The sequence below is a fragment of the Athene cunicularia genome, assembly GCF_003259725.1.
Source record: "Athene cunicularia isolate RWA chromosome 6 unlocalized genomic scaffold, athCun1 chr6_part1, whole genome shotgun sequence".
NCBI classification, from domain to species: Eukaryota; Metazoa; Chordata; class Aves; order Strigiformes; family Strigidae; genus Athene; species Athene cunicularia.
Window position 1 is genome coordinate 5,959,816 of NW_020799105.1, and position 27,781 is coordinate 5,987,596.

The 27,781-nt window shown below is 39.6% G+C and overlaps 2 protein-coding genes across 3 annotated transcripts in view; one reads left to right on the top strand and one right to left on the bottom strand.

Moving 5' to 3' along the window:
* The first annotated feature begins 77 nt into the window (after positions 1-77).
* Positions 78-25,745, top strand: ZNF488 (zinc finger protein 488). Of its 2 annotated transcripts, none has more exons than XM_026851712.1 (4): positions 78-244; positions 12,465-12,687; positions 16,800-17,028; positions 18,394-25,745. In XM_026851712.1, exons 2-4 carry the CDS (start codon positions 12,469-12,471, stop codon positions 19,551-19,553), a joined length of 1,608 nt encoding a protein of 535 aa, XP_026707513.1. In that variant the 5' UTR covers positions 78-244; positions 12,465-12,468; the 3' UTR covers positions 19,554-25,745. The 2 variants fall into 2 exon arrangements, with proteins under 2 accessions (XP_026707513.1, XP_026707514.1); XM_026851713.1 differs by having other exon boundaries at positions 78-217.
* RBP3 (retinol binding protein 3) overlaps positions 25,402-27,781 on the bottom strand; it is a 17,426-nt gene continuing 15,046 nt past the window's right edge. The window contains exon 4 of the mRNA XM_026851710.1: positions 25,402-27,150. Coding sequence (XP_026707511.1) covers positions 26,822-27,150 — 329 coding nt within the window. The 3' untranslated portion in view covers positions 25,402-26,821. The remainder of the gene's footprint in view (positions 27,151-27,781) is intronic.

Here is a 27,781-nt window from a genome sequence, read left to right on the forward strand (position 1 = left end):
CGAGGAGAGTCCTCCGGGCGGCGGGTGCTGTCCCTGGGCTGCCGGGGGGCGACAGTGAGGCGACGCAGGCCGGGGGTGAAGGCGGCTCCCCCTCGGCAACTCCGAAGGTGGGAGCCCTATTCCTCCCTCCCGGCTCCCCTTCTCTCGCCGAGACCTCTCGAGCATCACCTGCCCGTTTTCCTGGTTACAGCTCTCCTCATCCTTCCAACTTCGACAGGTGATCAGAGCATCGTGGCGGTTTTAGGTACTTACTTGGGGTCTATTTGCTTTTAAGAAACCGATGAACTTTCTTTGGAATACCTCAGGTTGTTCTTCTCTATTTGTATTTAATATAAGGATATCCACGTTCCTTAGCAGCAATTTCCTACTGGTTAAGTGACTGTTATTGTCGCCACTTTAATATGTCACATTGTTCTTTACATTTGCAAATTCTTCCATGAAAGATTTTCTGTAGGATTTCGGTCCACTAGAAATATCAAGCATTTTAATGACTTTATTCTATGATCCGACAGATACTATTTGGAAAAAATATCGATAAAAACTTGATGGAAGACATGAATTTTAAATAGTTTAGTATTTTTAATATAGTTCCTCTTAAATAAAAAGCAGTTGCGCTCATGCATGAAATCCAGAATTTAATAATAAATAATAAAAAATAAATAATAAAAAATAATAAATTATTACTCAGGAGCTATCTCTGATTGTTGCCTTTTACAAATGCAAAATCTAGTGCTTGACAACTCTTGTTACCGTTTATTAAATATAACTGGTACTAGAGAGAGGGATTTATTTAGGCAATAGACAGACTAGGAAACTAAATTGAAGATTTATTTCTTTTAATGTGTAAAACTACACCAAAGCTTAGATTGCTCTTTGAGAAAGCAAATTTATTCAGTATTGAAGCATCCTCCATTATTTCAAAGCAAAGTAGAGCTGCCTTATAGAGCTCCACAGATATATCATCTTATAGGAAAAAAATAGCTTTATAGCCATAGATATATTAAATCAAAATATTATTTTAGCTTCTATTATCTGAACATAACATAACCAGATGAGAAAGTACAAAAATAAATTCTGTTCAAGGAATTATAGATTGTATGGAAGACTTTGTAGAAGAAATTACTTGGCTAAATTCCAGTATGTTATATGTGGATATTTCCATGTCTGTAATGCTGTGAATCAGTTAATATTTTCCTACAGCACAGTCATATGTTACTTGCAAATGCTATTAATAAACACCAGGTCAAAGAAAAAAGTATTTGTTGGGAAACAAATTATTTTAGGTCAGACCTATTTTAATTTACAAAATTAATTTTCCATTAAAAGATTTTTTTACTTTATTGTAGTGTAAAATAAGTTGTTTATGTTGTTCCCCACAATTTCACATTACATAGTGTTCTTCAGCTCAGTTACCTGCTGTTATTGGAGTTGACATTATGTAGTAAATTTAGCATTAATGTAAATAAGATTAATGTAAGTTAATGTTACTTAGTACAGTTGAAGAAATCTCCATAATTAACCACGTGAAAGTGATTGCTCTTATTTTTACAATATTTCTCTTCAAATACAGATAACGAACATGCAAAATCACAAAAGACTATCTAGTTGTGAATGCATGTATGTGTATATATATATATATGTGTGTACGTTTATATATGTATATGGTTACACACCAATATGTTAGTTTCCTGTCAGAAAGAAACATTTAAACAGATGTAATTTTTTTTTTTTTTTTTTTTTTTTTTTAAATTGAGAGCTATAAAAAATAAGTAGCAGGATTGTTAACAAGAACTTACCTTGTATATCTTAAACATTAATCAGATAATGTATTTTCTTTTAATTTATGAAAAGGTGACATGATTGTGAACTGTATGAAGAGAGAACAAAAATTATTTGTGACTGTTTTCACAAGTTACACATTTTGGTTCTGTCTGTGTTTGGTTCAGTCTGTGCTTAGATTGTGTTGGTTGTTTGGTTGGTTGTTTCCCTGTTTACTGTGGCTACATGTAGGGAATGGTGGTTTTGTTTGCATGGATGCCCGCGTGAAGGATGATGTACAAATCTTTGTGAGAACAAATGTGTTAGCACAAATTGCCATGATTGTGGCCCCTATTTACGTGAATCAAACACAGATTTTGCTGAAAGTGGATACACACATCTGTGTGAGCAGTAACCTTCTTACACTATGTCAACAGATGAGTAGTTGCCTTCTCTGTTCCCATTCCCATGGAATAACTTTGTTGCTTTAACATGCACGTTTGTTGTATGCTTTTTTTTTACATGTGAGAAAAGTAGAGGCAATTTTACATCTGTTTTCTCTCTTTTCCTGATGGTCCCCTGTAAAATTCAAAACTCCAGTGACATTTTGTGCCATTGTGTTTATTGCTGCATGGTGAACACCAGACCAGCAGGAACAGAAACTAAACCAAGTGTCTGAGGTGACCACTAGCACGATTCAGGTCTGGAATGTGAAATACTGTGTGCTCTGAGCTGAAATATATCCATACAGTGTACTGCATATATTTACAGTCTGATAATCCTCAGTCCTGTCTGAAGAGTTAAAACATGCTCACTTTATTCTACAGGAATCCCGGTTTTTAGGTCTTAGGCCTTGAAAACACAAGAGCAAATTGGTGGATAAAGGTAATGCTTCCATTAGACAGAACAGCTGTAGTCCAATGAAGAGTCAGCCCTTCAGTACAGTGCCCTGCAAACACAAATAAAATCTTTGAAAGCCATCAGACTACAGAGCTGTAGTCAACTCCTTTTTGCCCACAGGTCGATTGTCTGACTTACAAATGACTTGTACAAGTCAGTACCATCCACCAAGGTCCACTAGATCAGATGCAGTGCCAGACAGAAGCACTAATTCTGCCTCTGGGGCCGACCCAACTAGAAAGCAGTATTGATATTTTATGCATCATGGAGCCAAGTTCCTAGACCGGTCTGTCTGAACCACTGGGATAGCAGCAAAGAAACATATTTCATCCTTTCTAATTAAGGCATCTTGGTATTACTGTTGCTTATTGTCCAGCTTGAAACATCAAGAGCCCTCCCAGTGCCTACAATGCATTTTTTGTATTCTAGCACTTGGAGATATGGAACAGAGACCTGTTACTCCATTGCTCATGTTCTACCAGATTGAAAGCCTTCAGTTTACTACAAGGTCTGCTAAATCAAAAAAGGCTTCACATGGAGCCATGCAGATACAGTTGTATCACACATCCCAGCAAGTCAGTATTAACCAGGCTTTCCTGTTACGTGGGATAGTCCATTCCTCTCCCGCCTACCCAGTTTCCTGCCATGGAAGATGGCGGAAGTAGAAATAGGGGTTCAGCGTGGAAATTTCCTAAGAACACAGGGAAGTTTGGTGCTGACTTGTTCAAATCTCAGTTATTTTCCCATCAGGCTAGATCTGACACTCAATGTCAAGCATTTTGTTCCTGGGCTTCAGGTAGAGAGTGGAAATCGTATCCTTGTGGTGGCCTTGGAGAAGTGATTCAATATGCATCTACTTTGGAGAGGCAGCTCTGCCTGTCTGTGGGGCATCTACAATGTATCAGGAGAGAGCCCATTTCAACTTCAACTTTCCCTATCCTCACAGAAAATACGAAGAAACTTGGAAGCTTTTATTTCAATCTGCACTTCCAAATGGCACCTCTATTTCACAAGATTTGCTTAAGGCAAATGTGGAGCTTGAGGTATTTACTCATTTCCAAGAAGGGATTTTTAGCTCTGTCTTCTTCATTATTCTCACTGAAGTTTGAGAGATTGTTCATAATAAAAAGATTTGGCAGCTTCATGATTCGCTAGGCTGGGTATCCAGCCAAGATATAATGATGGTTCATCAAGAGCTGTCAGCTTAGATTGCATGTACTGGGGATTTCAGATGATGGAAGACAGTCTGAAGACCACAAAACCTTAACCTTAAAATAGTAGGAACTGGAGAACTACTCCATGAAGATATCATGATGATACAGCAACAAAACTGTGATCACCCCATAAGCTTGGAGGTCTCTGATTCACAATAAAACCTACAGATTGAACTCACACTCCAGAAAGGGCCATTTTCTGGAATCTGAAAGTAGACACCAGGCTCTTCACTCTGAGCTGCCTCATGATATTTTCAGGGGACACTAGACAATGAGTTTCCCTGTTTCTACCCACTATTTTTAGGGGCTTATCAGTCAGAGTTGTGCAGCTGCTGTGCAGGAAGGTATGCTGAAAGAAATCTGGGGATGCCTGGAATGCCCATGCATCAGGCTAGTTCAGTCCCAATTTAATTCAATTCTTTTTAGATTCAGTTCATCTCCACAGTCAGCAAATCCCTCCTTATTGCATAGTTTTATTTCCTTCTGCTTCTTCCCAGATGCCTAGCCCAGGCAAGCTGCAGGGACTGAGTCACTCCAGGAGTACAGGGGATATGTTCAGAGTAGCAGTACACCAAGGGCTATGAGGAACTGAGAAGAGAGGTACTCACAGTATGCCCCAGTTATAGCCCTGGACAGCAAAAAAATTCTAGTCTCCACAGGTTTTATTATCATTATCTCAGTTACTTTATCAGTGCTAATTGGGCTGTTCCTAACGCACAGATGGGAAGTGGTTCACTGGCAGAAAAGGGCCCCCTTTGGATCAGCTGGACCCTTGCTTCTATGCAAAATCATTGCTGGGATCCAAATTTGCTGCCAGTGAAAATGGGAGGATGAAAGAGCATTCTCAGAGCTCAGAAATTCAAGGAATATTGTCTATGGGCTGTTTATCAAAGATGGACCGGTTGCTAAACCTGAGATTCAGAAATAAGTGAAACATGGATGAATTTTCTTAAAATCCACAGCAATTCTTTCCTTTCTAAGCTAATCCAAGACTTTCATATACTCTGCTTGGGATATAATGGCTGTCTGAAGGGTAGCAAGCCCACAGCTGGCTTTGTTCACCCAAAACAGGCTGCAAATGGCAGCACATAGCTATATCTGTCTGTTCTTTCCATGTACACTTGTAAGATTTTCTTCACATACGTGGGATTTTCAGCTGTAAAGGTATGAAGGTACCACTTCATGCCCAAAAGGAAACAGTCCCCAGACCTGCACCCAAGATGAAGCACAGAAGCTCCATCTTGTAATGGCAGTGAGCTAAAAGAAAAGACTTGTTTAGACTTTTCATGTTTTAAAAGGACCTTCTCAGCTTGTAACTTAATAGGTTTAGGAAACAGGTTGCAGTTCCTTTCTAGATTTATTTTGTGGGTTCTGGAATTAGCTATTTTATCTTCTAAAACAAGAATACTCAGTTCCTTTCTTTGATTCCTGCCAGTTTCCTTCAACTTTAGTTTTGATTCTTCTCATTTGCAGTTGACAACTTGAATAGGAAGAGAAGAAAACCTTGCATAGAAGGAAAGCAAATGTGTAAAACTCAAGAAGTGGATTTCCTCACTTTTCCATCTCTGATTCCCTTGGAATTCCCTTCATGTGTTAAGAATCCTCAGTTCCTTATAACAACAGAAAATAATAAATGCTTCAGACAGAAGCCCTCTTTCTGCATCAGCTCAATTCCTTTAATGACTGTAGTTTATTGTATGTGACCCTGCATATCTGATCATGGATTCCTCAGATCGACAGACCTCCTATTGAAATCAAAGCCAGCTTTGGCAGCGGCCACATGAGTGCATTGGCACAAACTTACAGGTTATACTCTTCAGGGAAAATGCTGTTACACTTTTGAGCACAGACAAGTAAGTTAAAAGGTGAAGGAAATTATAGTCCCAGTATTTTCTTTTCTCTTTCAGTTTTGTTGTCATGGAAAATGCAGAGATTTTTTCACATTAATCCTTGCTCTGGAGAAAGTCTGGAGGATGTAAAAGAGTTTGGGGAGACAGTGGGATGATGCTTTCCAGGATCAAACACTTTCATTCGTTTTAATGAGTAACTTCTGTGCTGTTTCTGTTTTTGTTTTGTTTTTTTCCAACTAAGGTAATTGCTTTGAAAGTGATATAACTAAATGCAAATTATCCACCGTTAAAATGGAATGTAAAGGTGAAATAGAATAAGTTACTGAAATTTTTAAAAAACAAATTAATTTAAGAGAAGCAATTTTTAATATCTCCTTCCATTTATGCTTGTGAAGAGCTGAACTAGCTAATTAAATTCTGGCTGAAAAAGTTCCCCTCTTGCAAAGGGGATTAATTTATTTCCTTCACACTTGCAAAGTTGTTCATAATATTAAGCAAGGCTTCCAGTGCTTTTATGACCACCAAGAAACTCCAAGTAATGCCACATTCAACATTGCCACTGTGTCAAGGAGAATAGAGCCAAGTCCTATGAAAACAGGAGGCAGGGGAGTCCTTGCTCAACCTGGTCTTTCTACGTTTGGGTGTTTCCAGACACTTCTTAGAAGAGCCTGCACTGACATCTGAAGGCCATATGGTAGAAAATCAGGGATCTGAAAATTAGCTAAGAACTGTTCCTATGCCCTTATCTCACTTCCCCTCTCTAGAAACACATTTTTTTTTTATGAAGTGAAGGAGGCACATAAAAAATTTTCAGGAAGGCAGAAGTGGCAACACTAGTTAGTTAATAGGTTGCTTTGCAAGTGCTAGGAAATGGAGAGAGAGGAGGAGAAGGCTATTTTCAGGTTTCCAGCTTGGAAGAGCATTCGGGAAATGAAAAGATGACTAGCAATTTGTGTCTGGAAGCAAGCAGGCTGCCAGCAGTTGCTGTGAGCACCATCTATTTCATGTGGTTTTTGATGGAGCATCCACAACTGCATAATCCATAGGGAGTTGCCTGCCCATAGGTACTTGTTGTTTGACATATCTGTCACACTTCTCAGAAATCAAGATGCAAAATCCATCACTCAGAGACATGGTCTATGTGTATCAGATACTGAGGGGTGAAGAATCCCTTAAACAACAAGTCTTTAAACTCATCCATATGAAGAATTCACATCTGTGACAGATAGAATATGGAGAGTACCCATTGTCTAACAGGTGATCTGACTAATGTGCTACTAAAGCACTATAAATATTCATTTTATTTTACCCTTTCAGAGACATCTATGTGGGTGAGCCCAGAGGGATAGGAACTGCTTATGCAGAACATGAACGAGAACAGCAGGATTCTGTTGCATGTGGGGGATCATGTCTCTGGGAGGCATTGGCACTCGCAGCACTGGCAGTTTGAGGCAAGCATATCATTGCCTGCATGATACAGAGCTGCCGATATGACCTTCACAATGAGGGTTATGACAGAGTTCTGTCAACTCTGCTACACAGTAGAAGAATTACTTAGTCAGATCTATGACAGCTAGTGAGTCTGTAAGAAATGAGAGCACAGCAGAATTATTGCTCCCTAAAGGAGGTAGCCAAAATGTGGAAATCAATAGTATAAGACAAGAGTAATTGGTTAGGTAAGTCCTGAAGAATTCTCTGTTATGATAATTTTCTCTGTCCTCTGCTCACTATGAAGAATGTGAGTAATTTGCCTACTTCAGCCCATAGAAGAAAAATGCCAGGCATTTTAAAATACCTTCTCCATTTCTTATTATGACTCCATTTGCAGATTCTTAATAAGTATGACTTTCCTTGGACTATGAATACTGTTGGCAAAGATGTGATATTTGCATTGAGACTAGATTTAGAATTAAACAAGAACTCAAGTACTGGGTTCATGGGTTGGTGTAGAATTCTCATTCAGGTTCAAGTCTGAAGTTCCTGAGAACTAAGGAAAGTTTTGCAAAAAACAAGCATTCTTGGTTGTGGCTAAAGTTTTTGCTTTAGATTATAACCAGATGAAAAACATGTAGAGGTTAGTCTAGATCCAAATCAAACCTCTGTCCAAACCGAGACATATTTCAGATTTATATTCTGGTCTCCTTACATGTGATCTTTATTCTAGCTCATTTCTGTCACCTGTTTTAAGCATTGCAGCATGCTGCTATATTTCAGCAATGCTAATCTACCTGCTGGTGCTCTCAAGATAGGAGGTTGCATTGACTGTTATGCAGCAAAGCTTCTGTGCTGTATGCTGCCAGAGTGGAGCCACACACCTGCTGATACCCTCGGACAATCCAGCAGATGCTCTTCTGGCAGCAGTCAGACCTGACCTTGCACACAGTCATTCCTCAGCTCTCTCTGGATTTGCAGTGAGTGGTGGGAGGACTGAAAAGAGCAGAGCTGATTAAGGCCTTGGGCAATCTCATGCCCATATTCAGTTGAGATTATTTACTCCTGAGAAGCATCAATGAGTATTTTACTGGACTTACTACAGGAAGAGTACTGTGCGGATTCAGCCTTGGCATACTACTAAACTTGCCTGAGCTTTTGAAAAGGCACCTCCGTGTGCATTTTCCAGACTCTACCATCCTCAAACTCATGGGACAAAGGTAAAATCTATGTTAGTAAACTTTCTTAAAAACTGCCATGCAGCCTGATAAGTTTCTTTAACAGCAACAACCATTTAAAAGTGATTTAAAAAAAGTCTGTAATGTAGAAATACATTGCCTCCACTGTCTGCGTGTGTCCATGGGTACCCTCTTTCACGCTGCAGCTGCTGAACTGCACAATACAGCCATAATATTGCAGTGATGCCTGTAGCGATTTTATAGATACTTAGCTCCCCTTCACCTCTCACTCCTGTTGTCCGTGGCCCTTTTATCTCTCTTCATCTCATCTGTTGTGTTTCCTTTCTCCAACAGTGTCCAGAAAGTAAATAAATTCACTTTCTCTCTCTCTTTTCAAGTCATGTTTCAAGACTCAGTCTTTATTTTTGAGGAGATTAGTATTTCAGTTCTCCGAGATAAGCGCTGTGGCTACCAGAGGACTTGTTCCCATATTGTCCTGTAGATGAATCTGCACTTTGCAATGCAGACCTCTGAGCAAGTGCTGGTCTGGGTTGGAAAGCCCACAGTATGCAGCACACCCCTTTGCAGAGGCAGCAGCTTATTTTTGAAAGCAGTAGTCACGCTTGCTCACTGTTACCCCTCAGCTGATGAACTTGCCTCTGTAACACAAGCTGAAAGCTTGTCCATGTGGAGGGAAGAGCTTTCTCATGCTATTTGGTGACTGTAGAAAAAAGATTCACCCCTTCTCTTCTAAAGATGTTGTAGAGTATCACCACTCTCCACTCTAAGTACCAGCAGCCTACTAAAGAGAATGCTATAAATTTAACTTACGCTCCCTACCTGACATAACGGTGACCAGACCCTATAAAACCCAATACCTGTGGAGGCACATAACCTCCTGTTTGAGCAGAGGGTGGCAGAGCGAGTGACCCACTCATGAGAGGAGCGATTCATGCCTGACAGGGTGCTCAGAAGCTGCGGTGATGCAACACGCTAACAACACCGGGAGTCTGGGGATGTCCTGCTGTTGCTTTTGTCTTGGGACACTGTGTTATACTGAGATGTTACACTAGATGGTGCATTCGACAAATTATTTGAAGAGACTGATCTTCCTGTGCTGAAAGCTCTTGGAGCAAGGCTGACCATAACAAGCCCGTTTTCTGTATTACACATGGTAAATAATTTTCATAACTTTTCACAAAATTGATGCTTCTGTACAAGAGTTGAATGCAACCACAGCTGCCAAGGCAGCACTTCGAGACTTTGGCATTAATGTCTGTAGGTTTGGGGGATGTTTTTGTCCATCACAGATTTTTGTCTAATTCACAAGTCACTTAGAAACAACTAAACTGTAGTGTCATATTGAAGAATGCTTGAGTTTGGATAGACGAAAGGTCTGTGAGAAAATATTCCTTATTAACCTGCATTTCTCCTATCCCATCAATCTAGGTGAATTAAATGGAACTGAAGATAAGCACATATTGATTTATTTGCTGGAGAATAAATATTGTTTTATTTGCCCCATGGCCAGATACCTTTGCCGTAGGGCAATGCTTCTAATGAAGAGTGATGGCTTCCCTTCTTCTCCCCAGAAGGGAGGATTAACCTGCAGGCCCTCCTATGTCCAGGGCATTAGTTTCTGCCCTTCCCGTTGGGTGGAGGGGAAACCCTTCTGTATTCAGGATTTGGGGCAGGGGAGTAGGCAGCAGAGCAAGCAGCACACACATTGCTGGGAGCTGTTGACTGCTTCACCAGATTGCTCAGAAGACCCCTCCGGGTTGGAAGTGTGGGCTGTGGGTGTGCTCTGATGGTTACAGACCAATCTTAAGGTAACAGTCCTAGAGTGTGTCCTGCCCCTTTGTGACTCTTTCTTTGGGACATATGTTATGGCAGAAATCACTAGGTGGCGCTGTTACACATAAATCTGACAGTTTTTCTTGATACCCACACATTTTCAGTCTTTGGAGAAATGGTTCTTGTTAGGATTGGGTTTACCATACCTCTTTGAAAAGCTGCTGAAATAGGGAAAAGTAGCAGTCAGCAATAGCTAGCTGCAAGGGAGTGTACCTTCTTCAGACCCTTGTTTCTATTCTTGGGCTAAGATTTCTGGAGGAAGAGACTGACTGCACACAGGTAACACCCACCCTCTTCCAGGGAGAAGTCTGTGTGCTCAAATCCAACATCCTTCCCCACTGAAAACTCAGTTTTGAGGGCCCTGGATTTCTGTTTCCTCTGGAGTGACAGCAGTGTGCCAAGGCACAGCATTCTCTTAGTTTACATGGATAAATTCAGATGAATTTCATAGAAAGGGAAATCTTAGTAAGATAGGTTGCCTTCTAGGGTCATAAATGGATAAGTAAATTAATGTCAGAAGAGATTATGAATTTCCTGAATGTGGATTATTTAGAAAAGGAACTGTCTCAAGTTATAATTTATTTCTAAAATACTTCTCACTGAGAGAGACTTTTAAGCATCTTAGATCTCAAATTTATTTTCTGATTGGTTTGGAACTTTTATTTTTACTATTATTTAAAATAAATATATCTTGATGGTTTTAATTTCTAAAAAATGGTATAGATTAAATGGAAATACACACATACATATTCACATGTTGTATTTATTTAGGTAGATACTATATATTGTACAAATGTACACGTAGATCCCATCATTCTGTCCTCACACCAACAGTAACTTTAGAAGGTTATTGGGAAACCAGGCAATGAAACTCATCATTAACAGAAAGCAGAAATCCAGTCTATCCTTCTAGTGACTAATCTCTGGCAATCCATACAACCTTCTTTTTTACCTTTCACATTCCACTCTTTGCCTTGGTTGTCTGGTTTATGTCTTCACCCCTCAGATGTTTACTACTTACTGCATATGTAACCATGTATTTTGATATTTTAAGGGTAAGGCCTTAGACCTTGCCTACCAGGAAGAAATACTGAATTAACTATACTGATTTAGAAATTGATTTAGTTCAATCAGTGCAACTCTCCTGAGCACTTTATATCACTTCAGTTTAAGTCATGAGTCAATGAGTAACAAATCAATTCTGTCGGCAGAGAGTAAGAAGGATTAGACTGGATCTTCATCTCTTCTGTCTCAGCATTTATTAGGCTAAGACCTCTTCAGGGCTTGTTGCTGTTCTCTTTAATTTTCTCTGCCTAATGGACCTGATCCAGTTCTTGATGGAGTAAATGAAGGTTTTTCCATGACCTCCAGCTGGGAGCTGGAGATAGTAATATCTTTATTAAAAACCTAGAGAAGCTTAGAATGACAGATAATTCAAACCTGCCTCCTCACTGCATACAGAATTCTCAGATTGTGGCTCATATTGCAGAAATCGCCCTGCTCTAAAAAAATTCTATGTTCAGGACAGGAAAATTCATCCTCTGAAGATAGAAATCTCTACTATCATTATACTAAGAGTATCACCATGCAAAGAGTCATAATTGGATTCGATTTTCCCAAAAACTGCAGATAAGCAAGATCTCATATATATTTTGAGGTGGGATGAAAATAATCTTTTTGTCAGTCTCCACAGATTTTGTGCATTCAGATTTGATAGACTCAGGACTCAGGTTTTTCCTGGGTTTGTATCAGCTTAACCGGAACCTAGACTGATGTACTCCCAGATCAAAAAACACAGCTTTTTTCAAAATGTGTTTCAAAGAGTGTTTGCTTTGTTGTTGTTGTTATTGTTGTTCTCCTTCTCTACCTTTCTACACACTTCTACAAACCACTACTAATAAATAAGAAGGATATCTGAGTATATGCTGAATGAGAATATGCTGAGCTCCACTCACTGAAAATTTTACTTACTGTTCCAAAAGCTTCTTATTCCTGGCTTTAGAGTGTAGAAGTGTAGCAGGAGTTGAACTCCTGGAGTGTCTGCCTATTCCAGAAAAGAGTAACTCATTTGTTTACAAACCTAAGATTTTTGTTTAGTGCAAAGTAATTATTCTCTCTCTGAACTGGATGTTAATAAAGCTCTAAACTCCATAACCAGTGAAGTCCTTGCATGCTCTTATAATTCACCTACAACTCCTGGAAGCCTTTATATTGTAGATAGTGCCATTCCCTTCCATTTTCATCTCTATTCCAAATGTGTTCTCTTGTTTATTTTACAGGTTTATGATGGAACTTACATCTTTGCCTAAATTCCTTTGGACAAATGACAACAAACTTCTGCATCATCATTTTCCGGACATATTGGCTACTGTTCATACCACACAAGACATCCCTGAAGAAGTTGTTTTTGGACCATGCATGCTCCAGAACACCCTGCTGGATACTGTAGCTTTTATTGCTCTCAAGTGTTCTGATAGACGGAATACCCACTATGTATTTAAGGTAGGAGAAAGTAGTATTTAATATTAGTTGTATTAAAAAGGGTTACACCATCCCTGAGAAGGTAACTTTGCCAAGATTTTTGTTTTGTAGATTTTTGTTTTGTTCAGCACAACTAACAGCTCCTTCAAAGGGGAGAAGTAGCCAGTGAATTTTTGATTTATGAGCCATAGACTGGAGGGACCTCAGTGAAAACTGTTTCCTTTGCAGGCAGAATACAGAGTTCCATTTCTATGCTGATGATTGATGAATTCCTTCAGCACTGACTGGGAATAGGAGGAAAGAGGGACAAATAGTTTACAAACTTCACGCTCAGGTTTCCTCCTTACAAAGGACAAAGTTATCTTATCAGGAGGTGTGACAGACCTATGAGAGCAGAGGGGGAACTGTGGCCTTGCACTAATTCATGCAGGTGGTACATTCGTAGCATTTATTGACAGATCTGAGAAAATGTTAACCCAATTTGCTCAGTTATCCCTAAAAGTAAAATCACAATGGCAGTGATCTCATCACAGGATGTATGAACTGTAGAAGATATCAGTCAGGCAATTAGTCCACACAATCTTCAGGCAGAAATAATTCATTGCTGTTAGTAAATGGGCCTCCTAAAGTTACCTTAGATATGCCCATCTCTGTTACAGCTGCACTTTTCAATCCCCGTAGACAAGACACAGAGATGTCTGTGAAACAAAAGGAACTGTCATGTAGGGAAGGTCAGAAATCCCAGGACTGTGATAGAGTATTAACTCTCTAGCCCTAGTTCATATTTTTTTTGTTCCCTAGCCACTGTTTATCATAACGTTTTAATTGGGCAATACATATTTCTCATGCTGACCCCTTATATTGGCTTTCTGTGTCTTGGAGTGCATTTCAGTCATCATTGGTCTAGACTACAGGGAGGTAGCGTCTTCTAATGTGAGGCAAGCAAATTTCCCACATGCTATGTCATGGACATGGGAGAGATCCAAGATTTCTGTATTCTGGTGGAGAGAAATTCAAGGGAGTATGTATAATATGGAAGATGCAGCTCGTGGGAGGTACCCATTTGACACTTTTGCTTTAAACAAATCAAGAAAAAGAGGCTTTTCTGACTATTTGTTTGAGTCTTTGGAACAAGTTTGCTTGCTTGGACAGTATTATTAGTAGTCCAGGAGAAATACAAGCTCTTTGGAGAAAGATCTTTCCTGAAACAAGGGTTTATTTATGGAATATTTCTGTATTTCTCCTGGGAGTTTTGGAATTACTGTAGACTCAAGAAAGAGCCTCAAAGGATTTCTACATTGGAAGAGCCCTCCAGAGGGATGGCTTTCATGTTTTGCTACATTTGAGCTAAGTAATTGTTATGCAGCCATGAAATTGGATGCCTGAATTGGCTCAAATCTCTGTCTTTTGGCAGTAAATACATCAAATTCTCTGCAAGTAGCTGTTTCAGATGCAATTGGTGGTCCCATATTCTGTTAGCTACTCATAATTTAAAGTAAACCTTCTAGAAACCAAGAACTATTGTTAAGTTCCTAACTGTATGAGTAGACAATTAATTAACAATTCAATCATGACACTGTTGTTATCATGGCACTGAGGTGCAAAACAAGAAAATTTTTTTGATATGTTGGCTATGATACAAACAGAATACATGCAGGAATAATTTAGTAAGATGGATTCTTTACAGTTGAGGTTCATGTTCATCATAGTTCACCAGCACTCCTGCAAGACTTTGGGGAATATTATTTCTAACAAGTGTTCCTCATCTTGGGCTTTTATGGTTAGTTGAAAAGGGAGCTTTAAGTTTTTTTCTCTCATCCTCTTGGAGACCCTAATTTGAGCTCCTTGGGCCAATTTGTATGTTTGGACAAAGAGAATGCCTTGGCAACCATTGGCACAGGTGGTTCTTTCCAGCAAATCATTCATCCCAGCAAAGCAAACTGTCCCCTGACAAAGCTTTCTGTCCCATTGAGTTCCTCTGCCCCTTAGAGCTTCTTGTGGGTTCCAAGGAAGAGTCTTATTCTCTCTCTTCTCTTCCAGCCTCTATCAAGGAAGCCAGATCGCCTCCATAGCCCAGCTGTGATTGAGCATGTTGGGCTATGAAACCTTTACGTCACAGATGAGTGCAAAGGATTGATCTCAGGGATTGCTATCTCCAGAAGAGGGTGGGCTTGCAGGGTTTGTAGTGTCCCCAAACACATGGAAAAACTAAAGCTGCTTCTAGTTGACAGCACCCAGATCTTATGTTCTGTCCTTCTCCCCACCTTCTTTAAGCTCTCAACTCTGTCCCTGGAGCCCTGGTTCCTGGAGGAGCTGTGTTCCCTTTGACTTTGCTTCGAGCGCCGGGTGGATACTCAGTATTTCTGAAACACAGAAACTAATAAATGACAGCCTTTGTCATAGCTATTAGTTACAACCACTGCATGTGGGTGGGTGTGCTTGTGTTGCTGTCAGACTTTTGTATTTCTCAATCACTGTTAATTACCATGGCATTTAGAGAGAACCAGCTACAGTGCATGCTGATTTATTTTCTCCCTTATACTAAGTCATCCTAATGGTCCTTTAATGTTTCATTCTTGTATTCAGGCTACTAGTGCGGTCATACCTTTCATGGTAGGTAGTAGTCAGAGAGAGTTAAAAACAGAGAAAGAAATAGCCAAAATAATGTTTCTGATACCAAACACCAATGAATGGCGGCCCTACAATTAGCGGAAAACAAAGAGCTATACATTGCTTGGGGTGAAATTTAGATCATACTTGTCATTAGACATTTTTCATTTCCAAACTTCTTCCTTTCTAAACAATGACTTAGTGCTTCAAAAATTAGTTGAGGCTTTTTATTCATGTAAATGTTGCCCTTGATTGCCCTGTGTTTCAGCCTCCAAACTTTGAAAATCTTCCCCATCTTTCAAATACTGCAGAGGACATAGATCGGCATAGATCTGTGGCAAACACCAAAGAAAAACCTATAAAGAAATAAATCATCTCCTATTCAGAGCAAATACAATAAAGTAACTGAGATGGGAGCCACCTGTTGATTCAGAAAGACAAAGCTGAATGTTTTATACTATTTCCAGAGCATGGTCAACCTGTGACTACATGATTCAGGAGTCCTGTAGAGAAAGTAGTATATGTGACTGAGGACTATGCTCTAATATACACACAGAAGGGAAATTTATTTTGAGCATTGGATTTAATATTATTTTTTTAACTTCTGAGTGCCTGACCTTGCAACCTAAGCAACAGTTTTTAACTTAATCTGTTTGGTATTTCTGAATGCACACATACTGAAAGTAAATCAACCCCTCACAGGTCTCAGAAATAATTGAATGAAAAATATTCATCTGATGAGTTTTTTTCTGGTTAGATACCTTGAAATTAATATAATCAATTTATCAAAGGCAGAAATAGGAATATATAGTTTTATTTTTGAAAAAGGAAAGAGATAAGTGCTTCTTATTTGTATTTATTACAATCTATTTTTTATGTAAAGAGTTATATATGAAGATGTGTCTCCTTAGGGTGCTGAATCAAATAGCAAGATTATTCTTATACCTCCCAATCCATATCCTCCTATGTCAGTGAAAAACTCCACATGCAGCTGCCCAGAGTGTGTGTTCATTTCTGGGCTCACACTGCACTGATCCAGAGGTCTGCACATCTCACACCCCTCAGACCACAGTATTCGCACCTCTCCTGATGCATATTCCATTTTCCCATGGGATTGAGACCCCTACTTACAAAGGAGCACACCTTCTGTATCTCTGTGATCCACACCTGACACGGTCCCATGGGACAACCTGCACTGGACAGAGGACATCATCCTTGCCATGAGTGGGCTAGAGACTGACCAACGTACCAGCCCTGCCATTGCCATGAGAAGTTACCTGTGAACATCGGTGTCTCCTTCTCCTTCCCTTGCAGCTGTATTCCCAGAGCTCTCAGCACTCACACTGGGAAAGCCTTCTCCCTATGGTGATTTTGGATTTGGTGATACTGGCGTATGAATTGGGCTAACAGCATTGGCATACTGGCCCTGTGTGAGGCAGGAAACAAGCTTTGCTCTTGAATTTGATGGAAATCTCTTTTGGGTCCCAAGACCTGAAACTTCATTTTTGTGTCCTGTCTCACAGGTAGACGTTACGTCTGTGCACAGTCCCACAGGACTGCCTTGGATGAGACTTGTACAAGCAGCTGCCAATAGCAAGGAGCAAAACTTGGAAGCTTACTTAGAAAACAGTCAGTTATATTATCGCTCTACCAGGAAAATCAACAAAAATGAGGAGTTGCTTGTCTGGTATGATGAGGAGCTTTCCAGCCTCTTGGGTTTTAATGAGATAAAAGCTCAGAGTCCCCAGAATGGTAAGTACCAAACTGCTGACTGCAGGGGTCACTAAGGACTGAAGTGAATCTGCAACTTTAGTATGTGGTGATCTTGTTATACAGGAAATATAACCTGCCTGAATTCTCAGCCAGTTAGCGAGGGGAAAAGACCTTCCACTCTGCGGATTGAGCTGAAGGCATGAAGCAAGAACAAATTTAGAGTTCTCAATGCCATTTGCACTGCTACTTTCCAGCAGAGAATGGTGCACTAGGGATTAATGCTGAAAATTTTTAGCTGTGTAATGGAAGTCTATGCATCTGACTACTGTGGAATCCTAAAAGCCTAAAATATCAATTGGAAATATGCCATTTTTAGCTCATTGAGGAATCAGGTATAGACGAGCGTTCAGCTCTAATCTTATGATCAGGGCTATAAAAATACATAACAATGCAAACAGTACCACATACAGCACAGTCTGCCTGTTTAGTGTGGGACACAGTGGGAACAAGGAAAAGGGCATAATTTTAATTCTGAGATGTTGCTATAAATTTATTGCTCTAAAAGAAACTGGCTTGGCAATTGTTGAAAAAAAAAAAAAAATCTAGACTACGGAGAGACCAAGCAAATCACTCTCAGGTCCATGCCAAGTTTGACTCCAGCTGTCATTTGCTCCAAACTTTGATCTAGTTAGACTGGAATAAAACCCTTTCTACATTCCCTTTAGCTGATTTAAAACCAGTTGATATAGGTTGGTTAGTAAACGTGTAGGTTGGTAAAGGTATGAGTTAGTAAATTTATAAGGTCATCTACTTGCCTGTAAATTAATATTAAATTAATAGACACATTCATAGAAGGAATCACTAAATAAAATTTTAACTGATTTCAGTGTATTCTGATAGCTTCTGTGTAGACACACACTGTCAGCCCTTCGAATTTACCAGGGCAAAGTATTATCTACACCAGAAACACTATATCTTCTAGATGGAAAGCTTTAAACTAGCAGGTATAATGTTCCACCCAAATCAGCAGCCTTATTTTCTTATAAAAAGTTCCATTTCTGTTATTTTGGGAAGTGATCTAAGCTGTTCTGAGCCTACAAAATAGTGGTTAGTAGTTCTACCCAACCAATGTATGAACTTTCCTACGTATCCCAGGCCTCAGGTTCTGTCTGGCATCATTTGCCTTTAAAAACTGCTGTGTGTTGTGAAATAACATAGCACAGATACTGTTTACAAAGGTTAGGATGTGCCATATGTGTCTGCACTGCCATTAGCTCTACCACGTGTAATTTTGTGTGACACAGGAGATGTTTCTGGGTTTTTGTTTTTGTTAATGACAGGGTCAGAATCTGCATCCATGATTCTACCTTTGCAAAACTCACCATCTGTTGTCTGTTTCTGCAGAGTTGAGATGCCAAGAATGCGACCGAGTCTTTAAAAGTGAGCATTCCTATCTCTCCCATGTGCGCTTCCTATGTGTCCCAGAGAAGAGTGCCCTGCTATGGAGAAACTTCCAGAAACCTAAGACTGAAAATAGCAACTTAGCTGAGCAGACCACGAATTTTCACAGCCTGGCAAGGGATTTAGAGATCAAAATGGCAGCTTGTAAAGATAATGCCCATGGTCTCACAGGAGAAAGGAGAACAAAATCTGAAGAGCCTGAGAACAACAGAAGCAGGAAAACAGTGTTGTTGGAGAAAACCAATAATCTGAGTGAGGAACATAACTGTGGGGGCAAGGAAGAGGTTGGGGGAGAGCATGCATTGGGTGGTTCTTTCTGGAAGCTTAGTTCAGGAAGGCAGTCAGCTAGGAAGGATGCTTTAGAGCAGAAGCAAAGTGCTTTCACTGAGGTCAGGAGGATGAAGGAGAAGCTGAGAAATGAGAGACTGAAGGAGCCAGGACAGGAAGATACCACTGTTCCACTTGGTAAAGAGCAGATATCAAAGGAAGTGCTGCTGAGCTCCTCTGGTAGTGCATTCTCCTTTGTGTGGCCCACGAGAGCCCGAGGAGAACAGAAGAGTGCTTTTAGCAAACCCAGTAAGTGTCTAACAGAAAGAGCTGCAATAAATTCTTCCCAACCCATGAGTGAGTCACCAAAGAGCCTGGGGGAGCTGTCTAGCTTCATTGCCACCACAGACATCATGTGCTGCAGCACTCTTCTCAATTCTAAGTTCTTTGTCAGTGATCTATGTAATGCTCAGATGCTGCAGACAAGCATTACTCGGAGTAATGTTTTCCCATATACCTCAGAACCGTGGCCCAAACAAGCAGGAGGACAGTTACAAAACACAACCACCACTTCTTCCTCCTCTTCCTTGACTCTTCTTCCTCCCACCTTTACGTCCTTTGGAGTGGCTGCCCAGAACTGGTGTGCCAAATGCAACCTGTCCTTTCGCATGACATCTGATTTAGTCTTCCACATGCGGTCACATCACAAAAAAGAATACTCCTCAACTGAATCCCAGTGCAAGAGGAGGCGAGAGGAGAAGCTTACATGTCCCATTTGTCATGAGTACTTCCGAGAACGCCATCATTTATCCCGGCACATGACTTCTCATAATTAGAGCTGTGCAGACAGATCTCACTGAGGGACTGGGCAGGTTGGGTAAAGAAGGGGAACATATTTCACATGTATCTATATATTTTTTTTTTTTTTAGTTTACATTAATTTCTACCAGGAAATCACTGTTTACAGTAATTTATAATAGATGCTTTGCAGAAAAATATAAAATGTTTACAAGAGTCTGAGTGGGTTCTAAGTTTTGAAAACTCAACCTAGCCCTTTTCAATCTATTTTTGAGGAAATAAAATAGTGAAATGAATGCACATGCAGTATTAATTTGCAAAGAGTTGGGACAAAAATTATTGTTTTGCAAATGGAGTTTTCTTTGCTTGTATTTGGTTTGCTGGTGTCTGTGCAGTACAATGTAAATACAAAAGCAACAAACACCTAATTGAATGAGGAATCTTTAAGCACTAAAAAAATAGAGCTTATATGCTAAAAGAAAAGAAGCAACTGTTTCTAGCAGCTTTGGTGGACTCAATTCTTTATGTTAGCTGAATCAGCTCTCTTATCAGATTTGCGAGTCTGAGTAAAAATCTTGTATCTCAGTGTCTCCTTGGCTTTGAAAGGGACTTGAAGTTAAGACTATCTGAAATTTGTGATTGTCAACTGACCAGTAGACTGTCAAAGAGGATGTTACTTGTAGATCAGTATACCTAAGTTCTGTTCTTTTGCCACTTTTGAAATATCTTTTACAAAGACAAATCAACCTAGATCTGTATCAAAACATGACCCATTGTCATCATTATTGTGTAGACAGGGAGCACAAATTCTGCCCTGATGTGTGCTTGCAAGATCTGTGTGACAGTAGTAGCTGTACAGATCTGATGGGTGTAGAATTTTGTCTGTAGTATTTAGGTTTTGGATATACTGAAGGAAGCAACTAAGGTATTTGAGTTACTATTAGCTACTGATAGATAGAATCTGCACACTTTAATTGTGGATCACAGGCTCTGCTCTGCTAACAACTAGAAGAGGAATGTCCTCCACAAAATGATACAGGCACATGTGAACTGCATTCCACCAGACCAGCTTGTCTATCCTCTGGTTTCTACATGAGCTAATTCCAGCGTTTTTTAAAAGAAAGTGCCGAATTATCTCTATAGCTTGTCCATCTGAGATATTTTTCTCTTGCCTGCTTTGGTTTGAGCTCTGCTTAGTTGCAGAAGCAGATGGGTTTATACTGCTCTGAGTGTATAGGGGGGAAGCAACAATCCTGTCTATTGTTACTGCAAGCTCATCTGATCTGCCTTTCATTACTTTTTAAATCCTTTTAGGGGATTGAATGCTCTTGACAATTTATGACAACGTGTTCCTCAAGCAAGCATTTATCTCTCTCACATAGTATTTTTTCAGATTGATGTTTTTGTGGCCTGTCTCTGAGCCTTATCTGCTATTGCTCTTTTAGATAGAGAATGATCAGAAACCATTCATTTCTCAGACAAGAGTAAATGACATTGCAGTATGCTCCTTATTATTTTCCACCATACTGATGAAATAGTTCAGTGTTTGTCTACTGCACACTGGACAGAATTTTTCTTTGAGTTCCCATGATGATGCCTAGGCTGATAATGCAAATATTAGCAAGTAAACACATCTGAGTGATAAAAGACAGACTGAGAGTTTTAGGCTGTCAGTTGGGATCAACTTACGACACTCATTGTCATCTCTTGGGAGATTTCTATAAGAAGACTGTATTCTTCCCAGTATATTGCCGTTGAACGTTAATACATGGCAGTTTCCTATTAACATAAACATTTGGCTTATTGCAGGCCAACCACCGACTGTGCACCCCAGCTTTATTTTCCCAACATAAAGTGATTAAACTCTTACATTATGCCTTTGAGTTCAGAAGACATAAATTGAGACTGGAGGTCTAGTTGGATTGTAACACAGCATTCCAAGGTCAGTGATGGAAGGGCTTTCACTGGAGTCATTAAAACCCAAAATGAACAAAAGCTTTGAAACATGGAGCAGAGGGAACAACCTTGCATTGAGTAGGGGATGATGTGGTTTCCTTCTAATCTTTCCATCTCTATTTTGTGTCCAATAACATTTACTGTGTAGGAATATATTTATGGCAAAGTTTAATGGGCCAAATTTCACTCCATCTGGTTTTATCTGGGTGCCAGCCAGTTTACTGTGAAGTCACTGTCCATAAAGTGTAATGAAGGTGTAACTGCATTCATATGTGGTTAGGGTTATAGTTCCCATTAGTAGTTTAGGCCAGATTGTGATCTCATTTATTCCAGTGCAAATCCAGAATAATTCCATGTTGCTACTCCTGATTTACATCAATTACTTTAAGATCAGCCTGGCCCAGTATAAACAAGACTAAAGATTTTTTGGTACCATTACTGCAAAATGTTCTCTTCTGTACTTACTGAGAGATGCCATGTTTTCTTAACAGTTTTATGGTTAGAGACCTAGCTTCAGATTTCTTCTGGAAAAAGACAAGACCAGCTGTGTAATGCTCCCTAGTATTACGTTGGCGCAGCACTTCAACATTAGTCTGCTCCAAGGGCCTATTTTTCCAGTGTCCTACACCTGGCATATCATTTAGATCAGAATGAAGCAATACCAAATCTAACTGGTTACATGTTTCACTAATTTTGTGTTGGTCTAAGTGATCTTGAGAAAGTGTGGAAAATCAGCCACTGATAAACAGCTGCTGAATCTCAAAACCTCTTCCAATGGTGTGTTAGGTCTACATACCTAGAGGTCTCACCAATAATTAAGCTTCTTCACTCTGCTTATGGTATGATACTTAAGCAAGCAGCAAGACTAGAGAATGTATATATGTATACATTCTATATGTAATTAAGTTGTTTTCTTTTGGGGGAGAATTAAAGGTAAGAACTCTTACCCAGTTTCTTTGTGGACATATCTCAGTCACAGCAACTTACATACTGTGATGACAAGCAATGTTTAAATGCCTTCTGTGCACAGAAAAGCAAGAGAACCAGTTATGAAAAGTGGCAGAGCTGACTCAAAATGTAAAAATGAAGAGCAGAGGGTTTTAATCAGCTTTATTTCTGGTACTGTCCTCACCTCCCCCAGCTGCAGGGGCTGTGCAGTTTGGTCCTAGCATGTAAAGGCTGGGGATTTTTCTCTTGCAACATGGAAATCACACTGCAGGTAAATGTGTGCAATACTGCCCTTGTTCCTTTATAAGTGGCCACTGGCATAAAAATTGAGTGAACAAATTGCTTCTTATACTCAACTGAAGTGTTTTGTGAACTAAGACCTGTTTACACACACAACTAACCAATATGACATCTTGTTGCCTGCTACACCTGTGCTGACATCAGAGCAAAACAACATAGATGCCAACAGAACCAGAACTTGACTCCTTATGTGTAAAACGAACTCTTGTGTAAAGCCCCTTGTGCAGGCAGAGGGAATGTCTTTTATGTGTCTCAAGTTTAACTGAGTGTCTCATCTAAGCTGGGTTACATAAACCAGGGGGCTTATCCAAAATTTCTGCAGATTTTATTTCTTGAAACGAAAATATTCATATTAAAGCTGAGTGAACCAAATATTGCACAGGCAGAAGGAAGCCTAACGAGACAAAGAAAAACAAACTTCCTATAATTGAGTCAGGCTGGTAGCTTTTTTCCCCTTATGTCTAGAAGTCTGAACGTTTAAACTAGTGCAGATGAAAGGAAATCCTGCTGGAGGAAAAGCATTCCACTAGAGCAGGGCGTTCATGAAGAAATGAAGGGACTTAAGGAATTCATGAAGGACTGCATTCTGTCCCAGTCCAATACTGTGATTTTACATCAGGGATCTGTGTCTTTTCTACAAGTAGAAACAATTGGGAGAAAAAATATAGGATTTTGTTTTTTAAAACAGGAGGAGACAATTTGAAGTCATCTGACTGGTTCTTTTCCTGTTTGTTAGCAACTGCCAGTGTCATTTTGATCAAACCACTGTTTCTCACATCTGTTTCTGGATCAGTGAAAAGGAACATAACACAATGCTGTCACGTTGAGTTGTTCAGGGGGTTGTGAGTTTACTGGTAGGGAATGCCAGATTAGGATATTTGTTCCCTCATTGATCCCTGATTTTTTTCCAATGAAGATGTGTTTCTCCATCAATATGGCACTCAGATATGCTTTTGAAGAATATATATTTACTTGCTTTTTGAGGGGAGGGGTGTAATTTTTCACTAATCAAAGCAGTCTGTGGGCTCCCATTGGTCTACAGGGCACAGTGTGAAAATCACTGGACTAAGGGAGCTTCTGTAGTATGATCAAGGAAGACTCTCCAGAGAGCAAGACCACATTTTAATGGAAAAAATGAATACACTGGCTGCCATTTCTTGGTCAGAGTTCTATGAATGCTAAAAGAAGAAAGATCATACTGCTAGGAGGTCTGATACACCAACTCCCTTTTTCCTGCCTTTAAAAGGAACATGATTAGGATTAAACTTTAGGAAGCTATTCTAGGTGGATGGTAAGGAAATGGTGCTATGAACTGTTCAATGACCATGTCAGCTATGGAACCAGAAGAGGGAAGGGTGGCAGTTCCAGTGTATTCCCTGGTGCTCCATGGAAGGGCACTTCCAAAATTGCTTGTCCCTAAGAAAACTTCTTCTAACTTTTTCATTTAAATCACAAGCCATGGGTTTTCCATAACTAATTTTCATTCATAGTTTTGTGATGTTCAACTCTTTCAATGCTGTGTCATTTTGTATACAATTACTGTCTGTAGTTTTGTGAGCTCTGTTGAGCACACTGTGCTGTGGTCATAGTTTGGTTTGAGCTCACAGATTTAGTGGTCACTAGAAACATCAAAACTGGCAGGTGGAGCCAAACCTGGGGGACATGCCTACAAAGTGGGATATACAACTCAGGATCTATGTCTTTCTTGACACTGTAGAAGAAGGTGGCAGACCCATGCCAAAAACATCTGTGGGGAAAAAAATTAAGTTCTTGACTGCATAGATGATAGAGATCTGCTTTATTTCTGAAAGTATGAGTTTAGGTTTCAGGGAAAGTTCTGTTACCTATCATAATTCCAGGTGTTCTAGAAGTGTTTGGTACCTCTAAACAGTACAATCTCACTAGGTTCAGTGCCACGTTTCTCAGTGAGTCCTGCAGACTCTGTTTTCACATGTATTTCATTTTTGTCAGTTCTGAATTTACCTCCTTTCAACTTCACCGTATTAAAGTGAGATAGGATATAGTTCATCTATCCAGCTTGTTACCTCTCTACTCTGAGAGAAGAAAGACAGCCTTTTCAGTGTCTTCAAACAAGATGTTTCCTGTGATCCTACCTTGAGCAAAAAGTACAATCTAACACAATTTACACTACACCATGTCCAGGTTCTAAGCTCATTGAGATGGGTATAAATATGATGTAGCACTTTGTGAAGACAGGAAAAAATATTTTTTTAACACATTGGCCTTTGTTAAGCCTGATAGTTTCAATGACAATTAGCTAGTAGATGACCTATGAAATAGTTAATAATATTTTGTTAACTAATAAAACTTGTCAAAGTTTCACATTAATTTTCCAGTGAAATTGATCACTTCAGTGAACTAACAGCACTATTGATTTCAAATGGACTCACCAGCAAATGCATCTTCTTTGTTTGTTTTCCCAACTGGATTCCAATTTCTAGACTTATTTATTATTCATAAGTACTTACCATATTACTACAGGAAGAAATTATTTGCTCTTTGTGCCCCTATGGTATAGTTTTTTGTCCTTGAATGGATGGCTAAATGTTGGGTTTAACAGCTACTATTGTTTGTACATGATAGCACAACTGATTGTGTTTAGGAAAACAAAGCAGTATATCTGGATCATTTAGATATTAAAGAGGCTTAAAAGACATTAGAAGAAATGCATTATTGTTGTTTACTCATTCATTGACTACTCCAGTGTTTTCCATATTAAGAAACTTTAATATTTTTCATACACATATCATTTTACACAAAATTCTGTATGAGTTTTAATTAATTTAAATATCTTCCACAACACTGATAAGTTCAACAACTAGCTAGTGAATAAAAATCAGAACACAAAAATGACTCAAAAGAGTCCAGGTTAGCAATTGTACTGAGTGTAGTTGGTATGACAAACAAGTAGTAAAAAAGATGGAAAGTCTATTTGGTTGTTAAAATTATTTTCCTGTAAATACTGAAAGAGATTGTCTGCAGTCAGATGTTTAAACACAATTCATTAAAAAAATGGCAGTAACTTACAAATGAGCAAGTGAACAGCAATGAGTAACTACCTCAGACTCTAACTGCGTAAATTTCCTAACTTAATTACCTTACAGCTGGCATTTTGTAGAGATGAGAAATTCTGAGATCTAGATTAGAGTTAAATGTATTTCTAAATAATTACAAAGACAGGTGGTTAGAAAAGAACTGTATGAAAGACAAGGAGGGTTGTGCATTGATTAAGCTCCTGTTAATAACTGTTAGTTGCCCTCGAATATACCATTACTTAATATTATAAATAGCTTGTCGGCAGGGTGCAAAGGATATTTCTCTGCTTTCTTCTCGTCTTTGGGGCAGGACACACAACATTCTGTTTTTAGCCTTCAGTAAAAACATATGATTCTTTTCCCTGGGTCTGTTGATCTGAGCACTGGGTGAAAGAGTCAATGTACTGCCTTTCTCCTGCTCATTCCCCACTCCTCTGCCAGATAGTAGGGAGGGAAGCAGGCACCTAAGAAATACCAGGAGTCTGGGCAACCCTGACAGACTGAGATGGCTATTTTTGAAACATCTAAATGATGAAATAGAGAAGACTTAATTTAGCTCTTGTAGTTTGGGAAGCACTCTCTCAACAACTTTTAATTCTTCTTTAAGATGTATAACTAGAAATGTACACAATTTCCAAAGACACAGAGGTGCTTTTTCTATCTTTGCATAAATTCTTTGAGGTGGTTCACATGCCTTCAATACTGACAGCTGGGATTTTCTAAGTGGCCAGAGGAAATCTGTGATTTGGAGCTAAAATCTTAAAAAGGAGACACTACAAAAACTAACATTCACATTTGACCACAGGAGAGGAATTCAGAAACCCTGTTATCCAAATATCTCAAACATGCCCAGAAAGAGCTGGGTTCCATAGAATGGGGGTAAAAAAGTCAGTATGTTGAAGAGGGAGACACTTTGAGCTATGTACAGGGAACAAATAACTGATCATAGATAGAGACTGAAATGAAGTTCCCACTCCTGTCTAGGGTTTACATTTGGGGAACTATAATTCTTTCCCTAAGATCTAGGGGCATATTCCCCAACTGGGCTATCTAGAGCTGTGCAGGTGAGCGCTGAGCATCTCATTTGCTTTGATGAGTGCTATTTCAGCTGGTGTTTCTATGTGAGGAGGCACTCCTTTCCCTTCCCAAGAAGTGCTCTCTGCAGAGGTGACTGATCTGGAGGTGGGGATGATGATGTAGAAGTTGGTATCATCTACTTGATACGTCTGTGGGGAATGGCAGCCACCACTTGTTTGTTCCCCAATGATGAGAGCTCTGCCCAGTCTCTTCATTATGTATACGAACTCTTCAGCAGCCCCAGCTGTCATAGCACTGGTGAGGATTATTAGCCCCTTCTGAGAGCCATACCTCTCCCCTGCCGGACAGGATAAAAAGCATCAGAAATGCATCCATTTTCAGAGATTTATTTGCATAACGAAGCAAGATACAACACACTTCATTTCCTCCCTGCAATTAACAACCAAAGAAGTTTGAAAATTTACTTTTTTACCTATGATGATATTAAAGCACTTTTTATACTAGCCCAGCAGCTAAAAAAGACTGTCACTCTATGTGGTGCTCTTGTGCCATTGGTTTCTGGTTATGAGCTCCAGCAGCTGGGAGGCCAGCTCATGGTTACTGCTGTTGGCTCTTCTGTTGCTTTGACTTTTACAGGAGCTTTAGATCTCATGAGAGGAGTGGTATAGGCAGGTGAAGAAAGTGACATTTTCCACTGCTCCCGCAGGAATACTCAAAGCTCAGCCAGCATCATCTTCAGTTTCACTCTCATCCCTGCTCTAGCAACATGTCTATCATAGAGCTTGGCCTGCAATTTATGCAGGTGGCATTTTATGAAATTATAATTATAGTGGTTACTCACAGGTTTTTTATAGTCTATAAATGGAAGCTGTTACATGGCCTTTGTCCCAAACCCTTCAGCAAATACTCCTTTATTATTAGGTTCTGGGCCAAGTTATCTCATTTTCTTACATAAACCAGCTGACAGG

What these genes read in the sequence shown, in the direction of transcription:
- ZNF488 (XM_026851712.1), top strand. Translation starts at nt 12,469, where the DNA reads ATGATGGAACTTACATCTTTGCCTAAATTCCTTTGGACAAATGACAAC. An exon ending in ATACCCACTATGTATTTAAG is followed by an intron (nt 12,688 to 16,799) that starts GTAGGAGAAAGT and finishes CCTGTCTCACAG; the next exon opens with GTAGACGTTACGTCTGTGCA. An exon ending in AGCTCAGAGTCCCCAGAATG is followed by an intron (nt 17,029 to 18,393) that starts GTAAGTACCAAA and finishes CTGTTTCTGCAG; the next exon opens with AGTTGAGATGCCAAGAATGC.